The sequence below is a fragment of the Argentina silus genome, assembly GCF_951799395.1.
Source record: "Argentina silus genome assembly, chromosome: 6".
Classification (NCBI taxonomy): domain Eukaryota; kingdom Metazoa; phylum Chordata; class Actinopteri; order Argentiniformes; family Argentinidae; genus Argentina; species Argentina silus.
Window position 1 is genome coordinate 20,453,755 of NC_139660.1, and position 12,218 is coordinate 20,465,972.

General features: G+C 44.6%; 2 protein-coding genes across 2 annotated transcripts; one reads left to right on the forward strand and one right to left on the reverse strand.

Moving 5' to 3' along the window:
• Nucleotides 1-807: 807 nt before the first annotated feature.
• Nucleotides 808-3,115, reverse strand: crybb1l3 (crystallin, beta B1, like 3; the record flags this gene model as incomplete). The annotated part of the gene is made up of 5 exons (XM_083672366.1): nucleotides 808-979; nucleotides 1,432-1,574; nucleotides 2,002-2,134; nucleotides 2,620-2,738; nucleotides 3,050-3,115. 5 exons carry the CDS (start codon nucleotides 3,113-3,115, stop codon nucleotides 808-810), a joined length of 633 nt encoding a protein of 210 aa, XP_083528492.1.
• Nucleotides 3,116-8,362: 5,247 nt separating this feature from the next.
• On the forward strand, nucleotides 8,363-10,688 carry cryba1a (crystallin, beta A1a; the record flags this gene model as incomplete). The annotated part of the gene is made up of 5 exons (XM_083671400.1): nucleotides 8,363-8,422; nucleotides 8,554-8,672; nucleotides 9,064-9,205; nucleotides 9,867-10,009; nucleotides 10,541-10,688. The coding sequence occupies exons 1-5, from the start codon at nucleotides 8,384-8,386 to the stop codon at nucleotides 10,686-10,688; spliced, it is 591 nt and encodes a 196-aa protein (XP_083527526.1). The 5' UTR covers nucleotides 8,363-8,383.
• Nucleotides 10,689-12,218: the final 1,530 nt, after the last annotated feature.

Consider the following 12,218-nt stretch of genomic DNA (forward strand, 5'->3'; position numbering starts at 1 on the left):
TATCTACTTCCTTCTTTGAATAGGCTCGCTGCCCCCAGAACTGACAAAATGTCATTGGAGATACATGATTTTACAGAGGTTCAATCATGGTGCAGTTCCTTAACAAGGTGGCCATGGAAGAGAGCATGGTGAAACAGTGCCTCCCTGTGGATAATTGATGTCACTACAGGGAATGGACAGGGCAAAGAGCTGTCCATGGTAGCTTTGAAGACTGGAGTGAATGGAGTGTTTATCCCTACCCTCTTAAAATCAGTCATAGATCGCAGGAGGGGAGAGCGTTTTGATGAACAGGCTTATCGGCATCAAATGATATATAGCTAAGAAACACATAAGCAAGTAGATGTATAAAATCAAGGGCTTGCAGATATGTAAACAAACTAATGAACAAAAACTAATAATAAAGTTATATCTTTGTCTACTAATCCCTCCCCTAAAATCCCCCATAATAAATATCATAAACCTTTGCATGCTATAATTCTATCAGGTCTCGGAACAGAGAGCATTGCTATCACTTTTACCAATAATATTCAGGCATTGTGGACGTCAGCCGCATTTACAACGGTAGCCCTATAGGGGGCGCAGTACTCACGGTTTGTGAAAGATGGCACATGAACATGCACATACCCATAATGGTACTAGTAAAAGTGATGGCGGTGGAACAAGTCATTTTATTAGCCATTAGCTTGTTAGCTTGGTGTGGCTAACTGTGGAGCCCCATGTTGAAGCTCCAGTTGGTGTTCAGCTCCAAAACTAGCCAGGGCCCTGCATCTCTGTCCGGCTGGCCCACCGTTGTCCGGCTGGCCCCCTTCACTGGGTCATGTTCTCGAAGCAGCCCCTGCGATGTGTCTGCATGTCCCTCACCCTGCGGATGGACTGGATCTGGGGGTGGGTGGCTCCCCACTCGTTCCAGTGCTTGAAGACGCCGCACTCAAACACGTACTGGTAACCACGATAGCCAGGGTACTGGTAGCCAACCCAACTGTGAGGGGAGAGGAAGAGAGAGAAACAGAGAGGTTAACAACACATACAATAATGTTGATGGAAGTCGGAGATTGTTTCTGAGTAGTCATCTAGTCTGTCTGACACATGCATAAAATTGCTATTATTCCTTGATGGAATATATTTTCCCTCAGAATCATCTGATTACCTGACTCGTTACATTTTAAAGTGAATTTGTATGAAAGCGTGAACAGAATGTTGGCTATAACCAATCTAGCAATATAGACCAATCCTCACACTATGGTTACACACAGACAGCAGAGACCTAGCCTTGCTGTGCCAGATAGAGTGAGAACTCTTCAACGTATCCAGCATTTGTCTCATTGGGAAATAACCCCATCTTCAAAAAACTTTCTCAGAACAGTCATTTTATGACATGTATCGTATTATTGTTAGTAGTTATTATCTAATATAGCTTGGACCGGTACTCACGTTCCTCCAGTGACCTGGATGCTGGCAACGCGGTCCTGGAAGCCGTAAGACCACAAGCTGGGGATATCCTCATCACACACCTCCATCTTGCGACCCTCGAAGTTCTGGCACTCAAACAGGCAGATCTTGTGGTCCTGGGGGTCCTACAATCACAGAGGATGGCCAACACAGGATACAACGTCAGTTACCTGGCAGCTTAGAGCTGACACCCTGTGTGAGCGTAGTAGAGATGGATGGATGGATGGATGGATGGATGGATGGATGGATGGATGGATGGATGGATGGATGGATGGATGGATGGATGGAAGGGTGGGAGGGTGGGTGGGTGGGTTGATGTATGTGTGTGTGTGTTTGTGTGGATGGATGGATGGATGGATAGATACAGTTGATAGATAGATAGATAGATTGATTGATTGATTGATAGCTCAATAGCTCAATTGATAGATAGATAACTCAATAGATAGATAGATAGATAGATAGATAGATAGATAGATAGATAGATAGATAGATAGATAGAAATAAGAAGATTCATCAATGAAGGTTGATGGGCAGACAGATGGACGGACTCACCATGCGGACGGGCCTGACGGACATGAAGCGGTCACACCTGTAGCTGTTGGACCAGGTGTCCCAGCGGGGGTACTCTCCCTTCTCCAGCATGAACATCTCTCCGCTCAGGTTCTGCTGCTCATAGCCCACCCAACTGTACGGGGACATTATCACCACACGTTATGATGCATCATAACACATTATGACACATTATAATCGCTTTCAGTCTCATCCACATGATCAGAAACCTTGCGGAGGAACAGGGGAGTGATAATGTCTGAGGTGTCCGACCTCCATAGAATGTTTCCAAATGTTCTCAGTGTTTCTAAGCGATGGGTACAATACTTGTGATTTCCTCAAACTCAAATAATGTGAGTCACTATGCATGAATCGTTTACAGTAGCTGTGCAACTTATGGAGGAATAAATGAAGCTGTTAGTGTATACTGTAGATCAGGGGAGGCTGGTGGAGGTAGAAATCGAAGGACACTCGTTGTAATGCATGGAATGGAATGAGCAATGGTATCAAACACGTTGATGTTTGATGCCATTCCTCATTCCGTTCCATGCATTACAATAAACCCATCCTCCAGTTCTAGATTCTAGATGATGATGGATTGTAGATGACGGTTTGACGTACGGTCCACACTCCACCCTGATGGAGCCGATCCTGTCAAAGCCCTTCTCACACAGGTTACGGCACTCGGCGGAGATCTCCATCCTGCGGCCCTGGAAGTTCTCAAACTCGAAGAGGTACATCTGAAAATTCACCACACAAGAGAAATGCACCATGCTCACTGTCTCGACCTTACAACCTTTAGAAATGCTGTACAGTATCAGGTTTGTTTTCTTTCACAGTGATATTTCGATTCAAAATGGCGGTAACCATTTTTCCCATGATCTTTGCCCACTAAAACAAGTAGATACTTGTTTAAATGTATGAATATCCCATAGACAAGAATTTTTTATAAAGTCATTATTGACAATGCAGCTTTTCACTTTATGAGTCCACGGGGTGGATTAGTAAAAGAGTCAGTTTGTTACCGAAAAAGAGCAATGAGGAAACCTACTTTGTGGGTACGGATGCCAATGGCAGAGTGGCTGCCAATGCTGCCCTGAGCTCCTGAGTGGGACATGGTTAAATCTGTGGCCAAACACACAGACACAGAGAGAGAAAGAGACTGAATCATCCACTTTTACAAAAGATACATCCTTTAGCAAAGCCATGACATAATATTCATGCACTTACTGGACATGCATAGCACACATATCCACAGGAGAACATGGAATAAGCACAAAACACTGCATATTATTTCGCACCCTTTCCCATGAGAAAAATATCAGTTATAGTTTTTCAATGAACCATGCTCAACCCTATGAACATAAACAGATTAAAATGTTCTACTTTCAGCACGAAGCATCAAATATGACAGTAAAACCCACTTCTTCACTCAAACATGTGATGATTACTTTATTCTGTTACTGAAATGCTTATTCCACACAGGTTTAAAAGGCCTTTTCTCTCATCAACTCCACCCCAACATACACCTTGTGATGTTAATGCCCATTTATGAGAAGTCTGAGCACAATTTACAACATACACCTTCTGAGAAGCCTGAGCACAATTTACACCCATCAAAAGCTCTATGCGATAAATGATAATTCCTCTGAGAAAATCCTCTGTAAAATGTGGTTGAGAAAAAACACTGTTAGGGCCACAAAGTGATATGACACAGCTTTCATCTGCTAAGCGCAGACCTGTCATGCTATGTTACTGAGCCGAGTGAAGATCACAGTCAAACATGGCCTCACATCTCTCTCTTTTGCCACCTCACTGAAAAATGAACTACAGAAACCTCAAAGAAATAGTGCGTTCTTGTTGTTAGACACAGGATATTCCAGAGTAATTGAAGTCATGGATTTTTCACTTGCACCCAAGTGAAAGTCCTTGATTTATGTTGTCGGTGAAAACCCCCACCCTTGCTCCGTCTCACTCTCACAACTCCAAACCCCAAGTGTAAATCTCACCGGCTGTAGTCAGGTACAGAGACTGGAACGGATAGGCCTTTTGGTTAAGGGATGGAATCAGGTGTCTGGACTGAGGATATATATATACATTCACATCCCACGCTGGTCTATTGGGCCAGGATCCAGCCTTGCCATTGGATGGAAGCGATCCTTTGGGGGCGGGGTCAAAGGTCATGCTTATCTCTGAGCTGTGCTGACTCGGCTGCCTGCTTTGTTGTCCAGCGCCAGCGTGGGGGACAGCCACCCCCATCAGCAGAAAGCCCCCTGCTACCACGCTTTCTCTCTCTCTCACACACACACACACACACACACACACACACACACACACACACACACACACACACACACACACACACTTATGCAGGCACACACACACACACACACACTCACACGCAGGCACACACACACACACACACACACACACACACACACAAATGCACTACCTTTCTGCTCTCTCCCCTTCTCTCACTCCAGCCAGCCTTTGAGCTCAGAGTGAACAATGTGCTGACATCAGTAGCCAGCAGCAACCCCTCCATTGTGTAGATGGTCGTGCGTGCGGGGGGCTTCTATTCACCCTCTATGTTATTGAACCATCAGTCCAGGCTCCCCATGCGCGTGCACACACACACACACACACACACACACACACACACCTCTACCACCAGTGCACAGGTTTGGTGATGGTTTGTTTTCTAGATTTCTAGTTGTTTTCTGCCATGGCTCTATTCAAGCAGGATAGTGGCAGTTGCCAACATCCAGTGGATCCAGTAGAGCAAAAGGATTTGCCACCCATGTCATTTTAAACATTTCACTCCCAAAATGTACTGTGAAACAAACAGAATGAGACTGCTGCACGTACAGTACAGTAGCGATTCTCTGATGGCTGATCTAAGGCGAAACAGCCAGATACTGTAAGATAAAGATAGCATTTCAATCATATTTAGTAGAGGTTTCATATCAGCCATGGTGAGATTGTTTGATACTGTATCACTCTAGTTTTTATTGGGACAACATCAAATTGACCAGTTTCTACATTTCACCTACATGCATAAACATAGGGAAAATATAGGTATAAAGGTGCTGCCAAATGTTTGGTTTGGGGTGTTTGTCTGGGTAAATACTGGGTAAATACTGGGTAAATACTGGGTAAATACTGTAGATACCAGTCTTCCCTCCAAAAAGAGGAAAGAAGACAGAAACACCCAAAAAAGGATGGCAACCACAATTATTTATATAAAATAAATAATGTATATTTTTTTAGATTAACTAACCCTTTTTTTCAACCAAGGTAAAACACAACAAAAAAACAAGACACACAACAAAGGGTACAAATATCAAATTATATATATTATCTTGTAATAACTTAATTGACAGCCATGGTATATTTGGCATAACATACATCATAGAACCTTAAAACTGAGTTAACAATATAAATTCTTGATTTCTACAAAGTCTTAGGGTCAAAAATGTCAAGCATTTATCAATAAAACCAAGCACCATGAATTGGAGGCTTAGTATCTACAATATTCATCGGGACACATTGTCCCGTTTCTGACAGGAAGTATCACGATTACAACATGATAATGAGTTATCTGAATGTAATGTGGGAAAAGCAAATAAGTTGATTATAAAATGGTTCATTAAATATTGTGTTCATCTTGATATCATACCCTTTTCTAATAGAGATCAGGTTTAGGCTCAGTATATTCGAAGTCAATTTGCTAAATACATGAACATTCAAACAACAGATTGAATTAGTTATGTTTTGTTTATTTGACCATTTTAAAAGCAAGCCTACATAATACAAAAACCTTCAGTTAATAACTGTACAGTATAGATGTAAAAACATACAAATAAATAAATAAACAAACATCTGTTGACAGTTTACATTGAATCAGCAGGAGGGATCAATCGTGAGGGCACACAACTTATGAGCCACCTTAACCTTTCCTTGAGTAGACTTGAGTTGTACCTGCAACATATACATTTAGTGCTTTGACAGAATACTTTACCTTATCTGAAATTATAATTACATGAACCTCCTGTTTTCTCATAGATGTGAGTAAAAAGTATGTTGGATTGAGCGAGGGGAGGGGGCAGAGCATAGATGTCACATACCTTTTGAATGTGCATCTGTGTGTGTGTGTGTGTGTGTGTGTGTGTGTGTGTGTGTGTGTGTTTGTGTGTGTGTGTGTGTGTGTGTGTGTGTGTGTGTGTGTGTGCGTATGCGTATGAGCAAGCATGTGTGTGTGTGTGTGTGTGTGTGTGTGCGTATGAGCGAGCATGTGTGTGTGTGTGTGTGTGTGTGTGTGTATGTGCGTACGTGTGTGAAATTGTGAAAGGAAAAGAGAAGAGGGGTCAGTTGAGGTTCGCAAAGGTTGTCACTCAGGTGGGAGCTACTGCAAGGCACTTCTGGAGAGCTCAGGTAATGAGTACAGCTTTATTCAACACGTTGACTACTTCATCAGCAAACTTAGTATCACTTTTTGTGGGAGTTAAAGTCTTCTTGAGTTGGTGGCTGAGAATTATTTTTTTTATTTTCTCTGCTAAATGTTTCACCATTACAATAAGTGTGTTAAACTCTAGTTTCAAAGTTCACAGTTTGTGCTTGTAAAACCTCTTGCAAAAACATCTCCGTTTGACACATCCTACATGTAATGTATCATGTTTTTTCCTCAACTACTGGACTGTAAAGGAACTGCAGTGACAAGTATATACTCGGCTGGGCTGCGCTGGACTAAGCTGGCTGAGCTGGGCTAAACTAGGCTGGGCTGGGATGGACTGGGCTGGACTAAGATGGACTGGGCTGAGCTGGGCTGGACTAAGCTGGTCTGGGCTGAGCTGGGCTGGGCTGGGCTGAGCTGGGCTGCACCTGGCTGGGCTGAGTTGAGCTGGGCTGGCCTTGACTGGGCTGGGCTTGGTGTAGCCCACGCCTGTATGATGCGTCCAGGGTTGGTCATGGGGTCCGGAGCTTGTGCTAATCGGCACTGGGCACCGTGCCCTCCGTTCAGTTCCCCACGACAGGCGGGGGGAAAGCTAAAGCCCAGTGGCTCAGCGCTGAACAATGGACGCCCCAGCAATGTGCTGACTCCTGCCCCGGACCCTGGGCCTGGGTGCCATTCAGTGCCCCTGCATATAAATAGGCCCGTTTACACAGGAGTCAGGACATCGTTTTTGTGGAGCCCCCCGTGAGCGCTACACAGCTATTTTTTGGGGTAGGTCAGGTAAGCCCTCCATTTTAGCCTATAGCATTTCGCCGTCATTGTCCATGTACATGTGTCTATTGTCTGTTGTCTCTTTGCTGTTTCTGCTGAGCCTCTGAAATGTATAGAAAGGGAGTAACACACGTCCTGGACACGCCAGTGTAGGAGAGCCTAATGATATTGTCCCTCTCTTTCCACTCAACGCCCATCACAGTTGACATCACACTGGTATGCAATGCAGGGACTGACACGTCATCACCACCATAGCCTATAGTTCACACACACACACACACACATACATATGGTTGAACAATGACATGACTCACAAGCACACACCATAGACATTCATATGTACTGTAATATGGGCCTAGACCTTCTGACAACAAAGATACTGTATAAAGCAAGATGACAGAACTCAAATCACATACACTACTATGGCATTCAGAAATGTGGCGGGATGATTTGCACTGTGTGGCTTTATTTCACTTGTACCACGTCAGACACAGTATTTGCAGGCTTATCTATGCCTTGCTTAGCTGGTTTCTGTACTCTGCTTTGTCGTCCGGTATCAAGTTTGTTTTTCATCACAGGCAGTATTGACTATTGAGTCATTTGTTGGGATATTTAGCCTAATGTAACATATCGTAAAGGACATCGTAAATGTCCTTCCTAACGTGATGACGAAAACATGAGATCATGTTGCAGCTTTGTTTCTGGATGTTTGTGTATGGATCTGCTCAGCCTAATCATACATCCAGTGCAGGGGAGGCTGGTGGGGGTAGAAATCGGAGGACAGGCTCATTGTAATGCAGGGAACGGTATCAAACACGTTTGATACCATTCCTCAGAATGGAATGATGATTCCGTTCCGTGCATTACAATGAGCCCGTCCTCCGATTTCAACCTCCGCTAGCCTCCCCTGATCCAGTATCGTCCTCACAAACAGGAGAGGGCAACTCTGTGTTTTGGGGTTTTGCCCAGAGTCCGGCAACGTTAGCTTCAGTATGACGTTGATCTGAGTGGGCATGGGCTACAGGGCACGGGTTGATGCCAGCATGGAGCTGAGATGAGGGCCTGGGGTAAATCAAACATGTCTGCCCCGGTTTCCAGAACAGAAATGTGACTCTCTGGTTTGTGCACTGCAGGTCCATCAGAACTACAATATCCGACAAAATGGCTCTGACTAATCCCAACCCTTTGGGACCATGGAAGGTGAGTTGATGTTATTCTCGCAACCATATTCGAATAACATGGGCACAAGATGTTGGCCTACTGTATGTGTGTGTGTGTGTGTGTGTGTGAGTGTGCTCACCCGTGTGTGTGTGTGTCTGTGTGTGTTCTAGATCACGGTCTATGACCAGGAGAATTTCCAGGGTAAGCGTATGGAGTTCACCGCGGCCTGCCAGAACATCATGGAGTGTGGCGTGGATAACATCCGCTCCCTGAAGGTGGAGTGTGGAGCGTAAGTCAGCCTGGAGGCTAAACACACGTGTCTGATACCATTCCTCATTCCATTCCATACATTACAAGATGAGAAATGAACAATTTCTACCTCCACCAGCCTCAACTGACAGACATCAAAACATCTAGTCGTAGTAGCACACAACTATGATATATACTATGATATATACAGTATGTAGAATGATTACCCTATTGTAAGACATATCCTGTCTATCGGTCTGTCTGCCTTTCTGTCTGTCTGTCTGTCTGTCTGTCTGTCTGTCTGTCTGTCTGTCTGCCTGTCTGTCTATTCTGTCTGTCTGTCTGTCTGTCTGTTCTGTCTGCCTGTCTGTCTGTCTGTCTTCCTGCCACTCCACCTCTGACTATGTGTCCACCTCTCTGTGTGTGTGTAGCTGGGTAGGGTATGAGCACTCCAGCTTCTGCGGGCAGCAGTTTGTGTTGGAGAGAGGAGAGTACCCTCGCTGGGAGTCCTGGAGCGGCAGCAATGCCTACCACATCGAGAGGATGATGTCCTTCCGCCCCATCTGCTCCGCAGTGAGTGTGTGCTGTGGTTGGTCCACTTCCTGTCGGGCTCTCCCGCTGTCCGTCTGTCCCTCTCTCTCTCTCTCTCTCTCTCTCTCTCTCTCTCTCTCTCTCTCTCTCTCTCTGTCTCTCTCTCTCTCTCTCTCTGTCTCTCTCTCTCTCTCTCTCTTTCTCTGTCTCTCTCTCTCTCTTTCTTTCTCTCTCTCTCTCTCTCTCTCTGTAGCTACAAGATACTGGTAGCTACCCTAAACCAACTGTCTGGAGTTGTCCTGCTGTAGAGATTGCAGAAGGATACATGCAAAGACAGTGTTATTTCAGGTGTTTGACTATGTTGAATTATCGCCACGTTGAGTGATACAGGTATTGACTGTAGGTGAATGCTAAAGGTGATACCATTACCTTAATACAACACTGTATAGGCAATAAGGATGTAAAGGGGACATTTGAAAAGCAAACACAGTACGCCTCCCACTCTGTCAACTGTGTACTGTACATGCAGTATGTGTCTTGGGTTGGGTACTTAGACGGCAGATGATAATATCCATTGTAAACATGGACAATAAAGATTGTATGATTTAACTGTATCTTCACCATTAGCATTTGGCTTTAGGAATGAGGTTGAATACTGAATTTGAACAGAGATTGACCGAACTCTTCTCTGTGACTTGCGCAGAACCATAAGGAGTCCAAGATTGTCGTCTTCGAAAGGGAGAACTTCATCGGTAAACAGTGGGAGATGAACGACGACTACCCCTCTCTGCAGGCCATGGGCTGGGGTAACAACGAGATCGGATCCATGCAGGTCCAGAGCGGAGCGTGAGTGATATATATCCATGTCCTCTGTCTAATACATGAACCTGGGCACAGCAGCGGAGGCTGGTGGAGGTTGAAAGGCGGAGGACGTGTGTTTGACACCATTCCTCGTGCCATTCCATGCATTGCTACAATGAGCCCGTCCTCCGATTTCGACCTCCACTGATGTACAGTAACGTTTGCACAAAAAAATGACACCTGTTATTTTCCTAAGGGAATAGGTCAGGTATAGTCATACTGTATAAAAGGTGAAATGATGATAAGAGAAGTTAGGGGTGAGGTAAAGTGTAAATAAAGTGTTTCCTGTTGTTATATAAATAGTACAGTATTAGTATTATAATAATAGTGTAAATCTGACCTTGAGTTTGAATAAAGGCAATAGCACACTGGTATCAAAATGTAACACACGTCACTGTAATACACCACTGGCTCGGACAGAAAAATGTCCCCCTCCCCCTCCTCCTCCTCCTCCTCCTCCTCTTCCTCCTCCCCCCTATGCCCCTCTCACCCGTCTTCCCCACTCTCTCCCTTCAGATGGGTGTGCTACCAGTTCCCTGGTTACCGTGGCTACCAGTACATCATGGAGTGTGACCGTCATGGCGGCGAGTACAAACACTACAGGGAGTGGGGTTCCCACGCTCAGACCTTTCAGGTGCAGTCGCTGCGCCGTATCCAGCAGTGAGAGCAGCGGCATCCACTCCCTCCCTCTTTCACCCCTCCTCCACATCCTCCTCTTCTTCTTCCTCCACCTCCTTCACCTCCTCCTCCTCCTCCTCCTCCTTTTCCTCCTCTTCTTCCTCCAACCTATCATTCCAAGCTTGGCCAGTTCTGTCAGACCCCCTAGACCGAAGGCTGACGCTCCTGGTGCTCCACAAAAAGATGTTTACAGCACTTTTGTTTTGTTCCATCGCCAAAAGAAAACGAGAGAACGAGAGAAAGAAAAGAAAAGTGCCCGATGCGCCCTGTAGCGGAGAGAAGGGTCTCGGGTGGCAGTGCGGTGATGCGACTCAGGCTTTGCTCCTCATCAGCCTTGACACAGGGCACTCCGCGCTGAAGTGATCAATAATGAGAGAACGAGCAACAAAAATAAAAAAGCGATACAAGTGTCTGCTATTAACCTGCTTTGGGGTCAAGTGTCTTTTCTTCAAGTGATTCTTAGCCATTTTCTGTGTAAAGTGTGTACTTTGTGATGAACGGCCTCCTTATCTTGAGAAGAGGTGAGGAGAATTGGTCCACACCTTACTGCCTATGTTTCAAGTTTCATGTTGATTTAGTTTTAAAGTGCTTTTTCACCAAGGTCTCAACACACTATAAATCATATTAAAAACAAACACATTAACCAAACACATCACATGAATGAAAGCATATGGGTCTAGTAGTCTCACAATAGTCTCAACATGGGGAATGGGGAAAAGGGAGGGGAAGTGGGAGTTGCTAAGGGCAACCATACAGCATGCAGCTCTAAAAAGGTGGGTCTTAAGGTTAGTCTTAAATGTGGTAACTGTCGCCTAACAAGGGCTGGCAGGCTATGTCTCTGTCACACATAAGGGCCATAATCTGCTGGTTTGTGTTGAGAACACATTTAAACTGGATAGGATTCCCCAACAGTTCCCCCACCGCATGGCCCACTCCAACAGTCTAGACAATTTGGCACACATAAGCTTACTTTTAACTCAGCTGACCCCAGAATGTCAGCCCAACTGTCATCAACAAAACAATTTCACCGTTGGTTGTTTTTGTGAGATTGAAACATACTTACAGTATCAATTCTCAACTGTGTGGAATAGACAAACTGTGGGCAAACTGTGACTCCTATTTTACAGCCACAACACAAACAAACAGAAACACTAACAATTTACTTATAAGCCATTATTGTGCATTGTGTTGCTCAAACTACATGAAATACTTGGGGTAAAATACAAGATTCGAACTTGACTTTATCATTCATTGAAAAGTCATGACACGTGTTGAAATACACTTTCCCGCTCAGGCAGTGTATGTTCACATGTTACTCTGTGCTATGAAAAAAGATAACACATCCAACGTACATACATAACGTTGTAGTGATTTAGTTCACTGACATTTGTTCTCAAATGTTTACAAAGTGCATTGGCCCCCCCCCCAAAAAAATTCTCTCTTCATTAGGAGATTAGGATACTACTCCTGAAAGCCAGGTGATATCATCGTTCCTCAGATTGTACACTTAACTCTG